The sequence below is a fragment of the Tubulanus polymorphus genome, chromosome 2, assembly GCF_964204645.1.
Source record: "Tubulanus polymorphus chromosome 2, tnTubPoly1.2, whole genome shotgun sequence".
NCBI classification, from domain to species: Eukaryota; Metazoa; Nemertea; class Palaeonemertea; order Tubulaniformes; family Tubulanidae; genus Tubulanus; species Tubulanus polymorphus.
This window is the reverse complement of record NC_134026.1, coordinates 24,971,544-24,997,368: the sequence shown is the minus strand read 5'-3', so window position 1 is coordinate 24,997,368 and position 25,825 is coordinate 24,971,544. Positions and strand designations below refer to the sequence as shown.

The window sequence follows — 25,825 nt, the reverse complement described above, 5'->3', positions numbered from 1 at the left end:
ATCTGTATCATTAATTGCAATTCCAGGACTGCAACCGCCGGTGTTCAACTGCAAGTCAAAAATATCTCCATATTCAGGATATCGAATTCCTTCACGCAGTAAAACAGCTTCGCATAAAGCTTTCAAAGTGAATACACCATCTCTGACATTCTCCAAATTCAACATTTTGTTACTCGTGTCAGTAAACTCGACTACTCGATTATCCAATGTCAATTCATCATTATTTGCGGATTCCTGCTGTACTGATTGACCAGACCTCGAAAAGCAGGGACATCTTTAAACAAATCGCACAGTGTACAAACACCAAATCGAACTGTCCAGTACACTTGTAGAAAACCGAAAATGATTAACATAGTGTATCATTACCTAGCTTCTCTCTTGTTCTATTATTCTACAAACTGTTACTTGATTAGCATAATAGTGAATAATTCAAATAAATATTATACATTGGAAGGCATGATAATTTAACCATAAATAACTACCTGATAAATATCCACACGAAACTCAATCCCACTCATATTTTATATCTCCCTGCTTTCTTCATTCATCTGTTTTTATATATATATATATGATTTGCATAACTCTTATATGTCTGATAGTAAATTAGAAACAGCAAAAACTGTTTTGATTACCTACTATCTTTACAAATTCTATCAAACCTAGCATACACACTCCACACACTTTAAAAGCCAGACAGGGAAAAGGTGGATCAAGAACTGATGAATTAATATTTATATTACGCATTGACATTAAATGACACATTTTTGTCACATCTTGCAAAAATCTTTTGTTACAATTATTTTGATTATTGAAGGTTACAAATTTGCAACATTTCCAACCAAAGGCTTGATATTAAATATTATGAAACATATGCATTTTCGTATGGTTCTATAAACAATTTAATGACAGCTGCTCGGTAGCTCCTAACGAAGGCACCGCCCAGTATTTCGCTGTAAATATACAACAGTATACATATTTATCCAATCGATATCTGCAACAGGTGCATCATTAATATCTGGAAAATTTGTATTTCTGACATACATTTCAAAGCAATTTGATAAAAAATGGGTTTTCAAAATCATATACCAAATTATACATAGATGATATATTCATTAATCCATAAAAATCCTTAACCAAGGTTCCACAGCCATGAGTAATATTATACTCAAAATAACTCTAGACCTATCAATAATTTTCAAGTGTTCTCAAATCTGCACAACACTATACATAACTATACGTGATTATATTAGAAATAACTGAGAGAAGAAACATAAAATATATCAAATAATTCCATCAGAAAACTACTAACGCTCTCCGACTTTGAGCTTCTTAATCGGTTCCGTAAAGCCAACAATTTGAGCTTATTGGAGCGCACTAATTCTACAACTTGATCCATTCATAATCCGAGACAATTCAAAAAAGCGTCCATCAGTTTACACTCAATTCAAACCACTGCTACTGTTTAACTAATATGAAATGAAAACCACCCATCTAATGACGAAACCAATTTGAATTCTCGTAAAATGAGAACTGGGATAGATTTACAATGCAACTGTTCATATACATGATGTATCGATTATGTCGAATAAAAGAATGAACATTTACTTCAACAATGTTCATATGAAATACTTACTTTAAGGTTGTCTTTCAAAAGTCGCAATTCAGCTTGCACAGTTTGGTATTTTCCGTCCAATTCTGCCTTCTCCTATAAAATCAAATAAACCATATGATTGAATATAATGTAATACTCATGCACAATGCGTTATGCATGTTGTTCTTTTGAACACAGAATGAATAAAATAATGTCCTGATATGAGTAAATTATATAACGATTATCACAAAGCTTCAATAATCAATCATCGACTTAAAAAACCTTTCTGCAGAAATACATGCAGAAAGAATCACCAGTACACTAGCAAACACATCAGTTCAGACAAGAGTTCAGGACTGCCAACCTCTTAAAAGTGCTATCAGTAACAAATTGAATTTTTTCAGTAAAATTTCATTGGAATATGAAAGAAAATGTTAATCAGTAAAATCTTCAGCAACATCTTTCAAATTTCTGTATGCATTAAACCAATCAAATCAGTATTTCTCGTTATCAAATAGTAAGAAATACTGAAAATCAGGAACAGTTGGCAGCTCTGAGAGTTACCCGGTAAAGTCAAAATGGCTTGACTACGAGCATTAGAAGTCTTACCTTCATTCTGATATGAATCAATGATCTAAAAAGGCGTCATTAATCAATATGAGATAAAACGACCCCAAGCAAAGTTTTGTCTAAACGTAGCAGGAAATGATCTTAAAATCAGCTAGAATTTTTGACAGTAATCCTAACGTTTGCTGGACAGTATTAAGGTTCCTTTCAATGTAATACTGTTATGCAAATCGACTCCTATGTTTGCCTATAAATTCGAACGCAGCTGGCACTCTGGACGTTGAACAAATCTCTGGAAAGACCTGAACTGTTGCACAGCCCTGCAGTGGCAGCCAACACTTCGAAAATTCAATTTCATATTTCATTATGAAGCTTCAGCTTTCCTGATCAATATTCTATAGAGCACATTATTCATATAGTAGACTCTGGTGAAGTACTGTCTATATCAACAGAGTTAGAATCTAATAATTATGCTTTAATGAACAGATGTCCATATGTTCTTTCCATCTTCAACCCACATTCGTTGTATAAATAGATCTTCACAAATTCTAGGAAATTGTCTCAAACAATAGAACACATAATGCTATGGAACATACAATATATCATCAAATAATCTCCAAAAAATGTGGATAACAGCAAGCACAAATTGATAGTGACAGTCAGATATTGAGTGCTAATTGTTCAGTGTTGTTTTTCAGGGATTAACATCTATCTAGGAAGATATAAATTGTAATATAAGGCGCCATCACACGGAGACGATTCAGCCTGGGCCAAATTGGCGCGGATCAGACTCGAGCCAAATTAAGCCTGTGCTTATTAGAAGATACGCTCACTCGCATACCACGCACTTGATACTAAACAATGCTCAAACAAGCGAAGTGAGTCATTTCCGGAACCAGTTGCAATTCAAAAGCAATCATTTGTCCCGTGCTAGAATTTGGCTCGGGCTGGGTCCAATACTTTTGGCTAAACCAAATTCGGCACCCATGTGAACAGTTGTTCCCGCCAAATTTGGCCCTGGCCAAAAACGCTTGTGTGATCGCAGCTGAAGTGCAGTAACCAAGTGACACAGACAACATGTTAACTTCTCACCGTTGCTAAATCGGGCAACATGTTTAATAAATTTTCCTTCTCCTATTAGAAAAATAGAAACCTCATAAACTCAACCATTACAGCAAAACACTACTTTTCAGGCTTCCATTCCATACTCCTGAAGTTAATAAAATTTCACTCACCTTAAGGAGATTATTGTAGTAATTTAGTTGTGATTTCAATTCACCTATTTCTACTTCATGATCACAGCAAGTCTATAAAAAGAACCATAACCATCTAATACTAACCAAAGAAAAGGCACCCAGACTCTAGGGACAGATAATACAAAAAAGGTAAGAGTCAGAAAAAGAATAGTATAAATATATATATATATATATATATATATATATATATATATATATATATATATATATATATATATATATATATATATATATATATATATATATATATATATATATATATATATATATCATAAGAAATAAAAGGAAGCTGCCTTAAACAGATTTTGAAATTCCATAGATTCATATCATGTAATCTTCATTAATAATTAAAACACACTTGACGACGATTCAATCTCAAACACCCATAGGTGTTCATCAATTATCAAAATACATGCTCATTCCACTACAGTTAAGGGCAGGCTCAGCCTTACCTTCAGAGGAATGGTTTGAATTGTTTGTACACGTTCTTTAGCAATTTTCTCGTTTGTTTCTGCGTCAACAATGCGTCGCTCGAGTTCTGATTTCTCAGAATCTAGATTTTCTATCAGTTTCTGATAACGTTTTTCCTTTGTCTGATAGAACTGTACTTGTTGTTGGAGGGATAAATCATTGTTTTCTACCAAAGCTACTTGTTTTTCTAAATCTCTATTCGTCACTTGTAAATCGGATACATCGTACTTTAGTCCCGATATTTCCTCTTCTAGTCGATAAATCTTATTCTGTAAACTATCGTTCAACACCTCATATTCAATAGCACGTTTTTCAGATACAGTTTTTGAACATTCAAACGATGACAAATCGGACCGGACTAATTTTTCATTTAACTCTAAATCTTTGATCTTATTTTTGAATACTGTTTCAGCCTTCTGGTGATCATAGATAACATCTTCTAATGCTGCTATTTTATCACGTAAGGAATTGTTCTTCTGTTCAAGGGAATAAATATTCTTTTTCAGCGCAGTCTCTGAAGCTTGTAGCTCATCAACTGTTAAACGTAATGATGAAAGCCTCTTTTCAGCAGATTCTTCTGAATATTGCAGGTCTTTTGCTTGGCCTTTCCAGTTTCGTCCGGCCGTTCTGACTCGATGCAACTGATCCTGTAAGTCATCGATTTCATCCTAAACGAAGGCAGGAAAAAATAGGGATTTGCTAAAGCATGCATAGAATTATAGTAAACCCATGATTCAGAGGATGGCAGCACTGAGTAGTAAATTCTAAACAAGCCATCACCAATAATATTGACAGCTGAACAATGCTATCACGTCATATATTATTCCACACGCATCGACAACGCACAAGTACCACTAAAATTAAGTATGGCAATATCGACTAACCATCACATTGCACACAGACAGACATATATGAAATAGGCGTTTTATGAAATTCTAATAAGGAAAAACATGCGTGAAGAACCAACCCTCAAAAGCTAATCAAAGAAATAAAACCCATGTAATTCAGAACAATCTCAAGATTTGGATTGCCAAACTAAAGATTGTCTAAATTCACAGCAAGTATATTTGACCGTACTTACCTGCATAGTGTCAACTGTCACTGCCAGATTATTTTCAGACAGTTCTAGTTTATTAAGGTGGTCTTTCAGATTCTTTTCAGAGAGTTGTCGTTCTCGAAGTTTTATCTCTAAATCATGGATCGTATTTCTATTTTTTCGAACAAGCTCATGCAAATCTTCTCTGTCACTTTCCAGTTCAGAATTCTATACATTCACGAATTCAGCAAATCATTCAACATGCAACTACCATATTAATCAACTACATTTAATGATTAATTCATAACACCTCAGGAGGCTTTATGAATGTACCCTTTTTTTACCTGGGCACGGAGATGATCTTCCATTTTTTGCAGATCGATTATACGCTGCTTCAGAATATCTTCAGGCTGATTTAGTGAGGTACTCAAATCTTCCCGTGACATGAGCTGTTCCTCATACAGATCTAACTTCTTTTGCATATTTCGTTCAGTTCTACAAAAGTTAAATCGAATATACCTCATTATAAACTAAACAAGACATTTCGGTCCATTTCAAGAGATAATCATTCTAGATACCTTTGAAAGTGCTCAATTTTTTCAAGCAATCCAGAATTGTCATGAGATTTCAGAATTTTTACTTGGTCTTGAAGGGCTTTTTCTGATGATTCTAAGGTCGTTATTTCATGTTTAAGCTCATCTAGTTCCTGTTGATGTTCCAAATCTCTTAATCGAGCTGACTTCACTTCGTTCTTGTATGGAGGACAACTGTCAAAAACAATTCATATATAAAAAGTAATCATGAAGGAGTGGATTTTCTAATGCCCAGTTGAAACCTGAAAAACTATTATATACCTTGTATCAGCCAATTTTTGTCTAAGATCAGTCTCGATTTCTTCTAACTCTTTCACACGCCTCAACAACCGTTTTTCTGATGCTTCCAGATCAAAAATACGATCTTTCAAGTCATGGATTTTTGAAAGTGTTTCTGATGTCCTTTCCTTTCCGAGTGCCGAGTTGATTTTTTGTTTCAGTCTGAATGATGAATGAAAATTGTTTATATACAGGATATATACATTATCTAATCACAGGACATGGCATGATTTCGAGTCGCATGGAAACGTACTTAGCCTCACTTTCTTCCAGTTCTTCGATGCGGTCTTCATATTGTTTAGTTTTCTGTTCATATTTTTCATTGGAATTCTGAAGATCTGTAACGGCTTTTGCGACATCAGCCCTAAAAACACACAAGCGAAAAAATATATTTTAGTGGTTTGTTTTTCAAATCATCATAAAAAACAATCAATCAAACCATTTCAGTACAATGATGATTGATGTGTTACAGCTGAGTTACTTTCAATAAAACTTACTTCAACATCCCTTCTTTCTTTTCATACTCAACAAGCTGTTTTTTAAGGGCTGTTTCTCCGTTTACAAGCTGTTGCAACTTCTCCTCATAAGCCGTGTCCTGCGTAGGAAACCAAAAACGTGGCAATTCAAATTTCTTTCCTTCACAACCCATTATATCATCATTATCGAAATCCAACTCATCCATAATTTCTCTAAATATCTCTTCATGCAACGGAAATCTATCTAACTAAAAAGCTTATTTCATGAATTGATGCGAAATATAATCCATTCGTTATTTGTATTATCAATATCCAGTGACCGCATAATTCTCTCCTATCAGTTACACACAGCTTACAATTGCTGATTGATCTAAAAATGTCTCCCTACAGTATTTCATGTGTAGCCGCGTATATTTCCACTTATCATCAATTTTTCATATTGAAAACGCTATTCGCCACTATTCTTACGAGAGTCTGCTCTCAGAATAACCACTGCCATCCTGATTCACTATTGTGAATCATAACAAGAATAAGGGCAGACCTGTGTAGGTATGTACGTAAACTAATAAAATATTCATCATATTCACAAGACACGAGATGTAGTCTGAATATAGATTGTCCACGATAGAAGTGTAAAATAAATCAAACATGAATGCAAGAGTGAAATGTTTTTTTTTACAAAACCTACAATACCATATTGATTTACTTATACTTGCAATTAGCAAACTACCATTTGTTTACCTTATCTACTTAAGGCTACAGTCGCAGGATAAATACTGATTCTGGTGAGTCATCTGCACTAATATCATTAGTGGCAGAAGTAAACTCAATCAAATATTCACATGTACTCGAACAACTAGACAAGGGATTTTCTCAACCCGTGAGAATTCTGCTAATCCTAAACTCAAACCAAGTTTTTGGCTTAAACATAAAGATTTCCAATATCTGATACTTGGAAAAAGATGCATTCATGATAAATATCTAATTATAAGGCTGACTGTAAACTAATATACCTTCAACTACAACTGTGTGCATAATTAATGACGTGCAAATTGGCCAGAAATCAATTAATGAGTATATGTTTGGTAATCAACACTGATATGAATGTAGCAACAATATCTATCATATGACTCTAAAATATCAAACGATGTGGATATATTGAATAAATGCATTGAACACCCACCTTTGGTCTAGCCAATAAAGCCAGAACATTGCCTTTCTGTAGGTCCACGCTTTCTAGATCTGATGCCATCGAGAAGGCCACTGTTTCAACGACTTGTCGGTAAACTTTGATACAGTCTTCAAGCTCAGCCATTTTTCGATTATTCTTTATCTCATTCATCTCTAAATGTTGGATTTTGTTGATCATTTCATCCTCAGGCAAGTCGCTATATTTACTGGTAAAATGAGGTGGAGTCTTTGAATCACTGGATGGACTTTTATCTACAAACACGAAACTATCCAAGTGCTCTTGTAAATCATCCAAACGTTTTTGATATTCTTTATTCAACTCTTTACTGGATTTACGATGTCCCTGTTCATCAACAGAGGAAGCAGCACCAGCACTATTCAGCATTATAAGTTCGATTTCTTTTTGCAAGCGCACAATTGTGTCCTTATATCGTTGTTCTCGGTCATGATTACTTTCAAGTTCTCGTTCAACTGACTCTGTCCGGCTTCGATCCATATTAACAGGATCTTCAAGCTCTGCAATTTTATTTTGCAATAAATGCTCAACTTCAGTTAATTCGATTACTTTATTCACTAGTTCTCCTGGGGTCTTTCTTTTTAGAGACCGCTTCATCCGCTCTTTTTCATCAGAATCTAATTGCTGGGGTACAACAGAAAGACCCGATTGAACTGCAGGGGCATATTGAGGTTGAATCTCATAAGGTGTTGTCTCTTCTCGAATACTGAAGTCTTTACTCACATTATCTAACTGGGAAACTGCCATCTGCTCTTGAAGCTCTAGTTCCGATTTTTCAAGATTGTTAATTTTCTCCTGCATAGCTACTTGTTTCTCACTAGAATCATTTAGTTGTTGCTTGAGTTCATTTATAGTCTTTTCTGATTCAGCAACCGAAACCTTTAGATCATTTTGTATTTTCTCTGAACTTTCTAGCAAATTCATAAGCTGGTTGACTTTTTGACTCATGATTTCCAAACTATCCTGTCGCTTTTTCAATTCCTGAGATTTAGAGTTCTCTAGATCACTAATACTGTTTTTAAGATTATCATTTTCTTTAGTCAAATCTGCGATTTCTTGTTGTAAATTATCCCTAGGTGATTCTTGACTTATGTCAGTAAAATTATCTAACTCCTCTTGCAGTTCCTTTTCTGAAGTTTCCAATTGCAAAATACGATCAAGCATCTTTTGTTCACCTTCTAATAGAACTTTCGCCTTTTCCTTCAATTGTTTAGCTTCTTTGGCATCATCTTCCCTTGATTCATCAAATTCTTCTTCCAGTCTAGATATTTCATCAACTTTCTCAGACAACTTCTGCTTAAAATCATCAGCCTTTTGTTGATACTCATTAGCGTCTTGATTAGCAATTGCAATCTGTTCCTCCAACTCATTTATATGTTCCTCATATTTGATATTTTCATCTAACAAGTCCTCTATTTTTTGTTGAGACAGATTAAGTTCATTCTTTTCGCGTTCATATTCTTCAGCGAGAAGCTGGATTTCATGATCCCGTTCCTGTATAAGAGACTTCTGTTCGTCAATATGTTTATGTAATTCTGTGATAGTGTCGCTAAGATTACTTTGGTCCTCTTTGTGTGCAGATAATGAACTCTGAAGCGACTCGACCTGTGATGCCTTGATGGATTGTTCAGCTTCATGATCTTTAATGACATTTTCCAATTCCGAACACTTGTTTAGTTTGCTTTCATTTTCAGCTTCTAATTCATTGATTGTCTCCTGAATTTGACTGATTTCAGAATTCTTACCATCGAGCTCATTTTTTATATTATTCAACAAATCATCCTTTTGTTTGCTCTCATTTCTTTCTTTTTCCAATTCGTTTTGCAACTGTTTAATCTGTTTTGTCAAATCATCATTTTGAGTCATCATCTTTTCTAGCTCAGTTTCCAATTCACTGATGCGCTCCTTATGTTTTTCTTTACCATTATTCAGCTCATCCACCAAAGTATCTAACACTGATATTCTCTTCAGATGTTTGGCGTTTTCATTTTCTAATTCATTTATCTTGTTTGTTAATCTATTTTCACTTTCTGTTTTTTCACTCAGCTGACCTGGAATCAAATCTAACTCTTTCTGATATTCCTCGCATCTACGTTCGCTGGTTTCTAGCTTTGGAATAATTTCTTGCATTTTCAGATCTAATTCCTTACAACGCGCTTCAGCTTCTGTAATATCAGCCAACAGGTTTTCATTTTTTGCTAAAAGCTCCTCATTCTTTATTTCTAAATCCAGCTTAATACTTTCTATCTGATCCAAATCTGTAGATAAATCCGCCTTTGAACGCTGTAGCTCTTCAAGACGACTTTTATATTCATCAATTGTTCCATATTCTGAATCTGGTCCTTCATACTTCATTAAACGCTCACTTAATTCCTTTTCTTTCTGTTCAGCTTCTGTTAAAGATTCGGTCAATCGAATGTCATTCTTTTGTAATTTATCAATCATGTCATGAAGTTTTTCCATTTTGGACACATGTGAATCCTTTTGCTCTTCGAGAGACTTTTTCAAATGATTTTCACTTTCAGAAGCAATAGCGAATTTCTGTTCTATATCCTTTAGTTCTGCACAAATTTTATTCTTTTCTTCATCCTTTTTTGAATTTTTTTCTAATAATTCCATATTTTTAAGTTCTAGAGATTCGATTTCCTCATGCAGAGTCCTATTTTCCTCATCTTTTAAACGAACTGTATCCTGGCGACTTATAGCTAATTCCTTGACTTGTTCTTTCAGAGTCTTTTTCTTTTCTTTTGAGCGATCAACTTTCTCTTTCAGCTTATCAACATCAGCCTTAAAAAATATATTTGTTTGTTAAACATTGTTCTAAACTTTTCTCTGTAATACAATTTCTAATTGAAAGAAAACTTACTAATTTGTTCCGTAATTGTTCCATTGAAGCTTTTTCAATGTCCGCTTGTTTCACAAGATCTTGGATATTTTGCTTGAGAATAGATTCTGAAGTTTCAAGATCATGGATGCGTTCTTTGAGTTGATCAATTGTTGACTGTAGGGCGGCTTTTTCCTCTTCTCCCAGCGTATCTGGAGTCATCCTTCAATTAAAGAAAATGTGATATTCATTAAATTAATCAGAGAAATATAAGGCTACATAAATCCTATCTTGAAATATATTCTTGTAGAATGATAAGCTAGTGATTATCTTACCTTCCCCGATAGAATTCCATAGTAAAAGATTAAGAACTGTATTGTATATGTTTCCTTTACTAACATAAACTACATGTCCACTGTTTAATATCTACACAGGCACACGCATAGTAATATGATCACAAACAATTAAGTCTCCACAGTATGAATTCCAACAATATTGTCTTCATAATAAATCATTTGACAAATATTCAAGTATTTACGGTAATATAAACTGAGCAGCCACACGTGCATGCTTCAAATTTTTTCCTTACAAAAATAATTAATGATCTACAAAAAAATCCTAAGTGTTTCGGTGTAAAAATCTAAACCTCAATTGAAGTCGCTGAACAAGGAAATACCTGAACATGAATAGGGTGCAAATTCTTGGCTATTGAATGATAAATGAAACAACTTTGTGCCCGATATTGTAATCTTACTGGGTTATACTAATATTCTCGAAATAAACATGGCTATCAAAGACAAAATAAGACATATATCATAGTGAAAACTTTCATTTCCTAGAATACTTTCAACATCCCGTAAAAGGACACAAGCATAAAGAGAAACACTCCTGGCTGGCTATATGTGTATTGATTTTCACGACAAAATACAACTACCGGTATCTATTCAAACAACTCAAAAACCTGATATACATTTCACCACTGCATGTCTTTCGAAAGGGGAAAATGTACATATGTAAAAGGTGTACCCGATAATGACATGTTTACATGCAAAATAAAAAAATAGCACATGAGAACATAATGTTATGCAAAAATACGGCAACCTTTTTTGTAGGAAGAAATATCAAACCAAAATCAATTCTCTGATGATTGAGATTACTGATAAAAGGGTTACTAAATTGAATTGATATATGTCCCTATTATACCAATTACGTGTGACAGTTGGGTGGATAGGTGGTATATGGGGGTAATGCAAAGCCCATGCAACTAATGTAAACTAAATTATACCCTTCTTAATTACATATGACTGAATGCTTATGGTTAAATGTGACTAGCATATCTTTTCTATTAATTTCAATGAAGAACTAACACGATATGAACATTATTTCTTACAGAAACGTCTGAATACATACATGCTGCAAAAGGCAACAGGGCGTCGTGAATTATTAAATACTCATGATCAAACCAGTCTCCTTATTAATTCTGATGAATGGCTTGATTGCATGACAAACAATAACAGTTTACGTTACAACTATTCATATGAATTACTGTATCAGGAAAACCTAAACTGAAACCCTCCTGCTCGCGATGGGCTTATACATTTGACAAGAGTTAAACAAGTATTGTTCACAGTAAAAAGAATGATAAAGAGTTAATCAGAGTTATCTTTAAAGTACAAATTCTGACAAAAATCATCTACATATCTCCTACTGTCAATGATAAGACTGTGCGAAAATAATTTATAGTAACACGTATGGAATGTACTAACACTAATCAATAGATAACAGATTCAATAAATCAATATAGACATTCCATCAAATCAATTTACCTGATTTTAACCTTGATCCCACCAGAGTTGGGCGACTGGACCTTATGAGAAGTCATCATTTACAGATGAAATTCTCTTTATCAAAGCACTGTACACTTATTCCATGGTTTAGTGATATAATTCCAGTAGTAATAGGTGCGTATATCCTGACACAATAATATAGATCTGCATTTTACTGAGGTTCCAGCTGGGACTGATGCATGTGTCATTACGAACAATATATGACTGCACATCAAGTATTCCATGTCTTTTCTCGGGATCAATAGTCAATACCTTCAGTTTTTACAACTGATGTTCATAAATAATATCAACAAATTAAAGTATCTAGTTTTAGAATTACCAATCAAATCTACATCAAGGGAAATGCAATACATATAAAATGTATAAGACATATTATCCCAGTCTAATGCAGTTTTTCCCATTAAGTCTTTTAAAAGACTGTGACAGTCACAGTATGCAACACTTTAGTTCAATTATTCCACAACATCAGTGCCCTGATATCTCTAAGCAACATGAACTGCTCAATTCAACGCAATTGGAATGACTCCTCAATGAACAGGTGCGCATAGGGAACGAATGCAAATCATTTCATAACTAATACTGCTGCTGTTCAGAGGTGATAAAAATTGTCAGCCTTCGATCATTCTGCCTGTTTCAAACCGAAGTATATAAAAGACATAATAACTCATAAAAGACATTTAGTAATATGATCTAATATACCAAATTTCTCCAAGAAAAAGCTTCTTAACATTTATTCAACTTTAATGATTTATGGATCTAGCTACAATAATCAAGGATAACTTGGAAAAGTGAAAGGCTTCCATTGAATGAAAGATGCTCTTTTGAATGCAATGGTCACAATGGCAGGTCCTGCGATGTATGTGAGTCGGAGTATTACGCCCAGCAGAATATATAAATAAATGAGATATGTTATACAGCTGTTGGTTCCCCCAACTCATCGATTTCTTATACTATTTTTAACATTAAAAGCACACTGATGACACATAGAATAAAAGAATTCAACAGAATCTAAGAGTGGTATTGTATCAAACTGTACAATGACTAATTTCAAACTGATACAGCAATGTTTTCAGAAATTTCACAATCATCGCTTGCGTGGTTAGAGGCGGTTTTAGATTTAGAATCATACTACGTATTTGAATGCAATGAATTTCAAAATATACGTAATACAAGTTTTAATCAATTTGATATTCAACTCATTAATTGCACAGAATCATAAAATAAAGATCATAAAGCTATTCATGCTGTGCCACAGTGGAAAATGAATAAACCTAATGATTTGAATCGGCCCACATGTTACCGTGCATTAACCATAGAATTGTATACTTATGATGCCACCTATCCGATTCTACTATGACTAATATAATACTAGGTTCCACCCAACTAAATAAGTAACGAATCTACATTACACACAATACAATACAATACTTACTCTTCCTCGACTTCAGGTATGGAAACATTTATTGGAGCCAAAGCTGCTTTGAACGGTGTCAACAAGGCTGCTTTAACATCTTCATCAGCCATTACAGTTTTGCCATCAGGTTTGCTCCTTCCATCTTTCAACTTCTTTTCTAACTCTTCAAGTTTCTTCTTCAAATGGAAATTCTCTTCTTTCACCATCTTTATCTCATACAAACGCGCGTTGTGCTCGGTCTTCATCATCGGTAGATCTTTCTTCAGCTGTTCATATTCTGCAAACCTGTTAACCAGAAAGGAAAGATGAATGACAATAATAATCATAAAAAGATTTAATATGTTAATGAACACTTGCACAGCATGAAAATGGCTAATTCCAGGCAGAACTCATTATTTCAGAATGAAAACCAAACAACAACAATCCAAATTCAAAAGATCTATGGTATACGCATGAAAATCTTAAGCAAATGACAATACCCGGTAGTAAAGAATAGCCTAAATGATGACCAGGAAAAGACTACTACAATATTTTCCAAACTCAAAATAGATACACATATAACTGTAATTGAATCACTGCAATCTATTCAGTCTTACACCAGCTATAAATGAAAACATCATATACATCACACCACACAAGCAACTAAAGAGAAAATTATTTCAATTTCTTTCCCTTCAATTCTCATCAAATTGCATGCACATTGTGTTAAGCATTCTAATACTGCAAACTAAAATAATTCAATTTACCATTCCATTGTCTCCCACATACTGCAAAAACATCAGGTTATAACAGATTTAATGAATTTCTGATAAAAATCCCAAATATTTGATTAGATATAAAAATTCGAATGAAGTAATCAAGCTACAAAACTTACTTTTTCCTCAGAGCCAGATTTTCCTTGTTCTTCTGTTCAGTGATACCGTGGGTTTCTTTCATTTCTTTTTCTTTAGCAGAAAGTTCTTCCTTCAATTTGAAATTATCAGTGCGTAATTGCATATTATCCTTCTCTAAATCAGATGATGCTTGAGGTTGAGATGATGCTGCACTTTCTGTTTCATTCTGTTCCTGTCGTACAACGATAAGTTCTTTCAACAGATCAAGATTATCCTGTTCTAGTTTCCGAACTTTTCTCTGGAGTTCGTCTGCGCCTCCAGGAGAGCCTGATGCCGACTCTTTCAACTTCTTCTTCATCACATCTACATCATCCTTCGTTGAAACGAGCTTGTCTTTGAGCAAATGGAAATTCGACGATATTTCTTTATTTATATCCTCAAGTTCAGCATTCTTATTCCGGAGTAACTCCATCTCTTTCATTGACTGGGAATTCTGAGCAGAAAGACTCTTCTCATTTTCTTTTGCTTTCTGAAGTTGTTCCTGAAACACCGTGAAAGAAACCTTTTTGAAAATACAGTACTCAACATAAGCACGATATATATCTATCTACCGTATATAGGATCTATGGAAGTTTGAATGTAAAGAACATGTGTATAATACTGGCAACATGTATGCCAATCATGTGTACTATTCTACCCGTAATCAAGTTACCTTCAAAACACTGATCGTGCCAGCTAATTTCTGTTCATTTTCTCCCAGTTTGTCCAGCGATGATGTATCCTGGTTGGATATCTGTTCGAGAAGATTACTATTTTCTTCTTGTAGTGACATCAGCCGATTAGTCAAGTCTGTGTTGCTATTCTCCAGCAGCGACAATTGCTAGAACGAAGATATGACTTTTGAATCATTCGTAAAAAGATATTAAGATATTAGGATCAGAATAAAATCTACCGGTATACAACCTTCTCTATGCTTTATTTACGTAACCAGTGGATGAACGAGCATGTGTTTCAAACCACACAGGTTTATGATAGGTTTATGATGAGATAAACATCATATACATACAATAGTTCTCTTTGTTAGAATTAGTATCATCAAATTGGACTGGGCAAAATACATATCACCTACCTGCTGTAGGAACCGCAATTTATCCATCCGCTGTTGGATGAAAGCCGTTTCTGAGCCTCGACCCTCCATTGATGCTGCCAATTGTTTTTTCAATTCAGCATTCTCCTGCTTGAATTTGTCTTCACGTTTGTTGTATATATTTTCCTTGTATTTCAAAGCTGCTTCAGATTCTCGTAGTTCTTTATTTTCAGACACAAGCTCGTCGAGTTTCTACACAAAAATAGTAAAAGGTCTTCATAGATAAGAATCTACAGTAGAAGATGTCTCGGGTACCAGCACTTCACGTGTCGCTTATAGTGACAGCTATGATACATTCAGACACTGTAAGGTTGGTCTCTTTTTAAGCTCAAGAGATCAAGGTGACAGCTGGCAGCATTTTTACGATGATTGAAGATTCACAAGCACCACTCACCCGAAAATTCTTTAAAAAATTCTTCATATGCTTTTACTGATCAAGATTTGATAATCTATCTGAACACAATGATCCAACAATATCAATCATCGAAATGAATCAATTTGCATAAATTTTTCCCATGCAATACAGGAAAGATAATGTAACTATACAAGCATAGCATAATAATTGATATATTCTTCTGGTTTCTTTTTTAATAGGATTCTCAATACATTTTACATTATCTATTCATGGGTCATATCTGGAGCATATATGGCATATGGTATATATGGAGCATATCTGTCACTAATATGAATGAGACTGGACGTATGGGTAACTGTGGAACCAGAATCAGCATCGATTTACTAATGATCTATGCAGAGTTCACTTCATGATTAATTTCTTTATGCGCGATTAAAACCAGGCGCCATTGTTAAAACTGCAGCTAATGTATAGTCGTAAATTCAACCTATACATGATGAAGGCATTTTATCAATAATTGCGTTATCGATTTTGTTTGCCAATCGAGTGTGGAACATGTATATTTGTGAACAGGTGTAGATTTACTCAGACTTCACTAACATGAAAACTGATGATAGAAATCTCAATTGAACATCAATCACTGGCTATAGTTCTCGAATTGTATATCAAGAATATTTAATAGTAATCGATAGTGAATAGACCAATCATAAAAAAAGCAAACAATTTGTATAATGCTCTATAATGCCATACCAGTTCTGTGTCAATTAGTTTGTTTCTTGCCTCCTCAAATTCTAGTACGAGATCGCTGGATATACCCTGTTCTGACAATAATTCAGCCTTTTCTGTCTCTAATAAGCTGATTCTTTCTCGTAATGCTTTTTCTATTGTTTCTTGAGATTTATTTCGCTGAAAGTTGAAGAAATGAAATTCTTTTTTAACTACACTAAATCGATTAAGGGCATTTCAAGAATAAGATGATGCTCTTTAGGCAATACCTTGTCAGCAATATCAAGCATAGCTTTAGCTTGCAGCAGGACTGTCTTCTCGGATCGTCCAAGATGGGCAGCCTCAAAAATATAAACAAATAGTAAATTAACAAATATGACAACTAATGAATGATTAACATGATAGGAATAATCACAAACAGTAAATCTACCAAGTATTTAGGTAGGGATCTAAATGTTTACTCACATAGGGCACTACATAGAAGTATTCTAAAACATACTATCATGTCGTGGACAGTTAAGAGACGACAGTGGCCACTGCATTATATGTATGTAAGGTTTGGTATGTAAATAATATAACTAAATTCAACATAAGATATATCAGAGGTTCTCAAATTTAAGATTCAATGCCACCAACTACCTCAGAACATGCCATTTTCTTTTTCAGATCTCACCGATTAAAAATATAGAACATTCCCACAAGTAAATCAAATGGGCCCCAGGACTCAATGCACTCACTGTCAACAAACAATCATCTTAAACTGTCATAAAAATTCTTCAGGTCAAAGTAATTTACTAGTGTTTTCAATTCATTTTACATACAGCGTTGCCCTAAATAATTCTGGTTTTGCAAAAATTGCTTAATCCCAATACTGATCAAATCAACTTCATGAAATGTAAATGAATGAAGAAATCCCACACTTCGAATTTGAAATTATACTATCAAATTTATTATTACGAAACCACAACGTTTCGGCTGTTGACTAACAGCCATCATCAGGTGGAATGACCAGAAAAACAAGTTACAAAGCATATAAACTCACAGGATCTAAAATAAAAGCAGTGTGTCAAAACTTAAGATAAACAGACCAAGCAATATAACATCAAGGGGTACCATGGAAACCACAGCAATTCTAAACAGTTCAGAGTAAAAACAAATTATGTAACTAAGTGAAGTGGACTGAAGAGGGTGGCGATAACAGAGTGACACATAGTGACATCAACCCAAATCTAATAAAGAGTTGATGTGTCTGGATAATAATTGGTTATGGGGAGAAAAACCAGTATCTAAATTAGTAGATAAATTGGATTTCGAAAGTTTACATATAAGGGCTGATTCCACTATGTGTCTCTTATGAATATCTTTACAAGGATAAATAAGTTTCGAATTCTGAAAGTCAAATTGGTGATTGGTTGTAAAGATCTATCATGAAATGTTTCTTAAAAAGATTCAGTTTCAAACCATAAACATGTGTTATGAACTGCACATAGAACTATGCTTTTGAACGCAGCACTGGCAACTGCACAAAGGAACAGAATGAAACACATAAAAGTCAATACATTCAAAAAAGGAATACAAATGTACCTGCAATGAGGGTGAATTTTGAGCCATTACACCAATAATATATTCCCAGATATTACAAATTTATATCCAACATGTTGCTCTGATAGGCATTTACTCCTTATAGACAATTGTTAACCGCAGAATCACTGATAAACACATGTGCGCCTGCCACCAGTCTCATTAGTACATAACTGGTTTACTACTAAAAATGTTGTTATTAGATGCTCGACTGATTTGATATAGTTAGGCTCTCGTCAGGTCATTGTGTGTGTAACTGCACAGACACGCGTGCCCCCTGTGTACCGCAGGACTAGGGTACAATGCCTATTGCGGCGAGACTAAATAACCCTACAATTGAATTACATGCAGTTCAGTCGTGCATTGTTTCAGAAATAATTGCAGCACTCAATGAATTGATTAAATTTCAATCTACACATTGGTCTTGCTAACCAGGTGGCTCATATTCACTAGTAAAAGTAATCTAATGAGAATACATTACTATATAGTGGACACCGTCCTTCAACTTAATTGCTTCAGATAAGATTCCAGTTTTATTGGAGTTTAAGTTTAGCATACTTACATATTTAGTTTTTAATTCTTCAATCTTATTTTTCAAGTCATCGATATTCAAGGCCTGAAATAAATGTCATAAGAAATTGATTTTTACTCAAACCTCTTCTTGAACTCCATGAACGTAAATTGATTCAGCAAAACGTGATCGAATAAATCTATCGCAGTACTCAGAATTGCAGATGAATTTGTTTGATGATGATTCATTCTCTATATCTACTGAAATATGATGAGATAAATTGACCACAGGATGACCCCCTATATAGATGAAAGTATACATACTGTACTGTGGATTTCATCAAAAGTTATTTCAGTATCATCCTCCTCATTAGGATTTGCACCACTGGACTTAGCTTGGCGCTGAAATAAGGAAGAATTTCAATGAAAATCATATCCATACAAATTTCAAGACATTTTTTCTTAACAATGATGGTGAATATGATGTATTTCATATATTTTTCACATGATGAACTCTTTTTTCTTTGTGCGTGTGCAAATACTATGGTCATTCACGTTTTTGAGTAAATAATTGGTAACTTTAAGCACGAGCAATAGTGGTACATGCAACACTTTATTTGACAATCCTTTGATATGAAGACACAGTGAGATCTGTATAAATATAACAATACACAGAATCAATAATGAGATTTGAGATTTCTCGAATTTCAAAACCAAGATTCATTCATCTGATAATTGTAACTTATTCTAAATACATGGTGCTGCACGCTTATATCAGCGTAGTGATTGACAATTTCAGATTGATTTTTTAAAGCCGGTATCTTTGATATACATTCAGTGCATGATACCTGGGATTTATATCTTAGAATTAGTCATTCTTCATCTGTCTGTAAGGGATATGGAAGAAGAACAGTGAATATATTACCTGTCCCATATTCTCCAACTTATGATAATCCAAAAATATCGAAATGAATATCTTATTAATACAAAAGCGACTGTTCAGCTGTTTCTCTTACGCTTATCATTCGCATAAACTGATAGTCTATCCATCAATAAGATTCAAACATATCGCTATATAAACCATCTTAGCTAAAGTCACACTGCAAACAATTGCCATGACAGATGTATGTACATTAAATCATTTTGATGTACTAAGACGTCACGCAAGAAATGATGAATCCCTTCGTTCTTTCAGAAAACAGTAAAATTCAATCACAACAGCCAGGGCAAAAAGACAATATTACAATCATCACTGTGTAACGTTTTCTGGTGGAATGGTCAGTCTATGCAGTATAGCCTAAGTCTATCAAATTCAAATGTAACATAATAATTACTTAAGCAGATGTTAACCTTACACACTGAGAGCGACATATTAGGTTTCTGTTTGATAAAAGGCTCTCTGCTTGTTTAGCCAAGAACAATATGATCAAACAGTGAACCTCACAGATGTCAGAAAACAATGACAAAGATGTGCAATTCTTCAATTCTTTCGTATAAAACGTTTTTTACTTTTTTTCTCATTAACTCTTTTAGAAATATATCAAGATGTTAGATTACCTGCTCTTCCAATTCTAATACGCGGAACTCAAGGTTTTCATTTTGTTCAGCTGAATCTTTCAATTCATCTTGAAGTCTGTGAGACGTTTCTTCTAATTTACGCACCTGAAGCAAAATGTGTGGAGTAATAAGATTTAAATTGGAACCACTAGACTCGAAAAATAATAATTCCTTTAATGGTTTTAAACCGAGTGGACCATTTGCTGCTATTTGGATTTTGGATTAATACATTCATATATGTATGCCACATCTTGACTAAAATATATGATATAGATTACAACTGATACCTCTTTATTACTATCTTTATCCATGGGTGAAATATTGTAATCCAGTGATAAAAAACAATGCTATTGCTAGCTGAGCATTTGGACGTTCCAACAGATCAGGTCATGCAGGTAGACAGAATTGCTAATGCACTATGTTCATCTTAATTCATCCGAGTTGATCTAAGTCATAAACGACTGTGTTAGAATTCCACCAACAACATCTGTGTCCGACCACAGCCATTGAACTACGAATCTGTTATCATAGGCGTAATAGGTAACAGCCTTGCTGCACAACAGTCGTCAAAATCAAAATTTCAGCACAATTGAAATACCTCAGAAATGAAAATTATATTACATTCAACCCTCACCTTTTCAAGTAGTGATTTGTTAGAAGCGTTTAATTTCTGTTTCTCAGCAATCCAATTTATCTCCTTGAACAGAAATGGAAAAGTTTGATTAAATTGTTTAAACAAATTTTTGGTTTGGATAGATAAGTTGAAATGCTTGTCGCTTACGGGAAGTCGGCGTTTCCTAGATGGCTGTGGAACCTTGAGATATAAGAAAAAACAAAGAATATCTTTTAGAAACCCATGGACATGATACATGCACAATAAATAAAACTAGTACCAGAACATCAACAACACCAGCCACAACATCAATAGATGTAGGCACTACAACATCGTACTCACTACGTAAACATGTCCATAAATTGAAGATGGCAAAAGAAAAACAGTTTTAGATTGCAGAAAATAAATATTGCCATCATAACACGATAATGAAAACAGTAAGCTCACCTCCTCTTTGTTGTGAGCAAACTTGTCCTCCAAATTTTCGATTTTGTTATGAGCAGCTTTCAATTGAGATTCCAAATATTGCTTCAAAATAACGAAAACAAAGTTAATTAATTTCATTCATTGGAATGTACATTTGATATATGGTGATCAGACATACCTTGTTTTTACATGAATTTGCTATATAGTTCTGATACTTTAATCTGAGGACAGTATTTGCTTTTTCTAAAGAATGGTGTTCTTTCATGAGTCGTCTATAGTTTCTTTCAAATTCCTCTTGAGACAACTGAAATCATGTACACAAGGATTTGCAGAACATAAAAGTCTAACATTATCATTATACTTCACTACATCTACTTACATCATCCCAACCTGTATCATTTACTGTTAACGAGTGTGGTTCTATATCCGCAGCCAAAATATTAGCAACTTCTGAATCTAGAGACTTTTCGTCCGGTTGGTGCTAGAAGCAAAAATGTTACACATTACGTACATCGCCCATTGAAAGTTCAACTGAATATTGCCTATGATCAATTTCATACAAACCTTCAAATGGAGTTGTGACGAGTGTTTATGAGCAGATAATCTGTGAAGTCTGTCACGTAGCAAATCAATTCGTCTCTCCCTTTCCTGTAGAGAACACCAAATATACATTAGTCATCAAAAGGCAAATCAAAATATTCACGATGAATTGTATTCATCAGCAAAAATGCCTTTAATCTTTCATACATTGCTCCCATTTAATAAAATCATTAGTAACACATAATTCTCTATCCCCTGCAATGAATATTTGATGAAAAATCCATACATACATATTGAATATTGCTAAATTGGAAATATTCATTCAAGCTCATGGATTTTTTCTATGGTTACAAAGAGTGCTCTTTGCCTTCTCAAATCGATTCTTACTTACAATATGTATGAATACAGATACAGAAAAACTTTTGTACATCAAAAATCACTTTCAAATATAATCTTCTATTCATGATTTATATCATTGACTAATCTTTATTCCAAAGAATCCATGCATTTATGCCCCCCAAAAATAAATATATGTATTATAAATCGTGTTTCCAAAGAGCAGGATTGACTTCCTTAAAGTATCCTCACGTATATACATCTAAATTTTATAGTGTTTATAGTAAACCCTTTGTTACACTACTCCCTTATTCTAGACGTTTAGAAGCAGATGCAGACACCTTCAATTCAGATATAAATCACAAGGGTGCAGTACTTTCAACATCTATTGCAGTAGGGCGATGGTAGAATTGGTAGAATAAGTGCACGCAGTGAGTGAGGAGAGATAATCACCAGGAGTTATGGAGAGAATACCGCCTAAGATTAAAAGCACCAAGCGATATTTTCTTAGCGATATCTCAATCTGGAAGCACTTACGCTACATTCTTGTTCGAGAGATTCTTGATTTTCTCGGAGCTGTTTCATATTTTTCTTCACAGTTCGGTATTTTTCGCGCAACTCGACGTAGTCAACGTTTTTATCTTGCTCTTTTTTCAGCTCTTGACTCAGAGATTCTGTTCTACCGAGATTCTCGTCCATCTGGTTTTTCTGAAATGCAACAAAGTGACTCATTTGGATCATCTGTGTTTAACTCAACAAATCCTACAAAAAACGATCCGGATTTACACTACCCCACTAACAGCCAGTTGAGCAGCTCATTAAGTTCTAAACTACTTTATCAGTTGTGACTCATGAGCCAAAACCCGAATGTCAGTTAGTGAAACTATATCAGTTATGCTGAAAATTTTCTTATTTATCATTAGCAATTCATGTATAGATTATACATATTAAAGTTATTTTCTTGGAGCCCAGGGGAACTGTATCAGTGCTAATGATGTAGCAACATTTCACTAATCTAAGCCTAGACGTGCTCATGTAAATACCACACATACAGTCCAATTAACCTTTTAACATCGATGTAGAAACCGACAAACACCTGATGATTTCTTATTAATTGAGTTTATAATGCGTTGATGCTTTAGATTTGCCAAGCTACGTATACATAACCTGTTTATCTTTCAACGGTTTCAGCTCGAGGATCAGACCTGATTTCAATTCACCTGGTTCAGTTACGAATTTCTATTTGACTATATAGCACCTTCATAACACTGAATTCTACACAGAATAAAAGAAAACATTTACCAGTTTCTTATTATCCTCAACTACTTTCTTGACTTTATCCTCTAAAGTGCGATTCAATTGTGTGAGTTCAATATTTTTTTTCAGGAATTTCTTATTTTTGTCTTGGACAGGATTGTAACGCTTTTCCAGTTCTTTATTTCTCTGTATCTGAAAAGAGAAATATATTTTCAAAGAATGCCTATTACTATATTTGAAGAGATTATGCGCATTAAATTACCAGTTCATTTTTGTCCTGTTGTAAGATGGCATTGCGATCTTCTAGCCATCTATTTTTGGAGCAGAGATCAGAAATTCGGGTTTGGTACATTGTAATCTCACCATCTTGCCTTGGAGACATCTTTAAAAAAAATGAGTTGAATCAACCATGCATAACACAAAATCTACATCATCATTTTATCTATTGTTTACTCAGTATATAAATTCCTGTATTAGAAAGGTGAAAATAACTTACTCCAATGGCACTATCTGAATCACTTTCTGAATTTACTACTGCACTTTTGGGTGTTGATTGGGCATGTAAATCAATGCTCGATATATAGTTCTTATTGACGACATCTGAATGGTAATTTTCCGATTGGTAACCAAGTTCTTTCTTCAGATTCATCACGATCCTATTACTAGCCTGAATCTCATCCAGCTGCAAAGAAATTGACAGAACCTTATATTTTTTCTTAAAGTTCTGAATAAGCAAAACAAAGAAGAAAGCACCATTGCTGACTAATCAAATCACCTTGTTCCATTGGGTGGGATATAAATATCTTTTAAAATCCATCACTAGATTATAAGAATATTAATCCATATGATATTGAGATAGGAACATTAGTATTCCCTGTTGGATTTACCACTGCCTATATCCACAATGCTTTTTCTTAGATTGCGGTACATATGTTCTCTAAAAACATACTAAATCAGCAAGCGAACTCAAGGTAGCTACACAGCAAGACAGCAAGCTCAGGTAGATAACAACAACGCTTTCTTGTTGAGCGTGGTTTTGCCAACGTGGCATGGCCAATGTTTCTTTTTACCCTAGAACTTTATTGGATTATGCTGTCAGAAACATTCTGTATATAACTGGATCCTGGTTCAAGCTAACCCCTGGGGAGTTTCACAGTCAAGTGGATTTATTTCATATAAATAAATAACATTATGATATTGTATTCAATACTTTTTTCCCTTCTGATAGCTATCAATACAATGAAAATTAATCACTGATCATTTTTGATCATCTTAACAGAAAACAGGAGGTGCTTGTGAATCGTATTACGCTACTTCGAGTAACTTGTGAGAACAGGTTGATGGTGTTCAGTTCAGCGAATGCTTTTCGAATGAGCAAGCTTCACGCAGGAAAAACTTATCTGTTGTTCCATGGCAAAGAATCACTGATATCAAGAGCTATTTTTGGACCAAAGTTTCATAGAACTTAGCAGAAAGTTTATCAGGAAGAAAATTAATCATGGAACATTGAACAGGTTTCGATTTATTCCCACAGCCAGCTACATCTTTATCTTTAGGGAGTACTGGTATTTGTTGCTTGATTCTTCGTCATTTTTCAAAGGTCAAAGAGTCAAACGTAGACTTTTCTGTTTTCCTTCACTCTTCTTCCAAAGTTAAAAGTATATTCCAGGATAGGTAGGCCTAAATAAGTCAGTTTGGTTGATCAAATTTTAATGCAACTCAAACAGACTGAATCAGAACACCTACCACACAACCACTACTAGATCAATGCTTGTACATTACATGTATAACAGAAGCGCTAATCTCTTTCCAGGCTAAATTTATCGCATTCAGATAAACATTCTGGGGGTTGGAAGCTGTTGCCTGCAGTGCGTACACCACTCTCCTACCAAGCGATACATCTCTCAATGAATTTAAATTTACCTGAACTGTCTATCCGTGTAATTGATACCAAAGATGCATTTTTACAGTTCTACACAACCTAAGTTCTAAAATCTTCCAAAAAATTTAACGTTGCCGTGGAGGAATGACTCAAAATGGGTGATGAGGGTATAGTATTAGCTAACTTTGAAGTCATCTGAAAACATCAAAAATATTTGTCTTACCAATTTACGAGTTTCGATGTGAGCTTCTTTTTTCAATTTTGCCACTTCTAGTTTGTGTTCTTCTTCAGTTCGGCGTAGATCAATTAATTTTTCGCGATCGGCACACAACAGAGCGTGGTACGAATCGTCTAACTTTTTCTTCGATTTTTTCATATCTAACAAATCATGACAGAGTTTCGCATTTTCTGCCTCAATCATCCGATAACGTTGCTCTTCATAAGCACGCTTTTTCGGGGATTCTCCACCATCTTTTCTCACCAGCTCATAATCCCCCTGAA

General features: G+C 34.3%; 1 protein-coding gene across 1 annotated transcript in view; it reads right to left on the bottom strand.

Annotated features, from left to right (window-relative positions):
- The window catches only part of LOC141898412 (uncharacterized), a 37,794-nt gene extending 11,999 nt beyond the window's left edge, over positions 1-25,795 (bottom strand). The window contains exons 1-32 of the mRNA XM_074784271.1: positions 25,548-25,795; positions 23,939-24,124; positions 23,705-23,824; positions 23,488-23,634; positions 22,723-22,893; positions 21,874-21,957; positions 21,689-21,790; positions 21,488-21,613; positions 21,331-21,411; positions 21,052-21,084; positions 20,905-20,967; positions 20,271-20,375; positions 19,038-19,115; positions 18,766-18,819; positions 16,892-16,963; positions 16,647-16,802; positions 15,524-15,733; positions 15,107-15,274; positions 14,436-14,935; positions 14,308-14,328; positions 13,580-13,846; positions 10,343-10,523; positions 7,453-10,263; positions 6,291-6,388; positions 6,047-6,157; positions 5,776-5,955; positions 5,500-5,688; positions 5,266-5,416; positions 4,967-5,149; positions 3,867-4,553; positions 3,394-3,465; positions 1,634-1,705 (exon numbers count right to left, since the gene is read on the bottom strand). Of these exons, the coding sequence (XP_074640372.1) occupies positions 1,634-1,705; positions 3,394-3,465; positions 3,867-4,553; positions 4,967-5,149; positions 5,266-5,416; positions 5,500-5,688; positions 5,776-5,955; positions 6,047-6,157; positions 6,291-6,388; positions 7,453-10,263; positions 10,343-10,523; positions 13,580-13,846; positions 14,308-14,328; positions 14,436-14,935; positions 15,107-15,274; positions 15,524-15,733; positions 16,647-16,802; positions 16,892-16,963; positions 18,766-18,819; positions 19,038-19,115; positions 20,271-20,375; positions 20,905-20,967; positions 21,052-21,084; positions 21,331-21,411; positions 21,488-21,613; positions 21,689-21,790; positions 21,874-21,957; positions 22,723-22,893; positions 23,488-23,634; positions 23,705-23,824; positions 23,939-24,124; positions 25,548-25,745 (7,677 nt within the window). The 5' untranslated portion in view covers positions 25,746-25,795. The remainder of the gene's footprint in view (positions 1-1,633; positions 1,706-3,393; positions 3,466-3,866; positions 4,554-4,966; positions 5,150-5,265; positions 5,417-5,499; positions 5,689-5,775; positions 5,956-6,046; positions 6,158-6,290; positions 6,389-7,452; positions 10,264-10,342; positions 10,524-13,579; positions 13,847-14,307; positions 14,329-14,435; positions 14,936-15,106; positions 15,275-15,523; positions 15,734-16,646; positions 16,803-16,891; positions 16,964-18,765; positions 18,820-19,037; positions 19,116-20,270; positions 20,376-20,904; positions 20,968-21,051; positions 21,085-21,330; positions 21,412-21,487; positions 21,614-21,688; positions 21,791-21,873; positions 21,958-22,722; positions 22,894-23,487; positions 23,635-23,704; positions 23,825-23,938; positions 24,125-25,547) is intronic.
- Between the last annotated feature and the right edge of the window lie 30 nt (positions 25,796-25,825).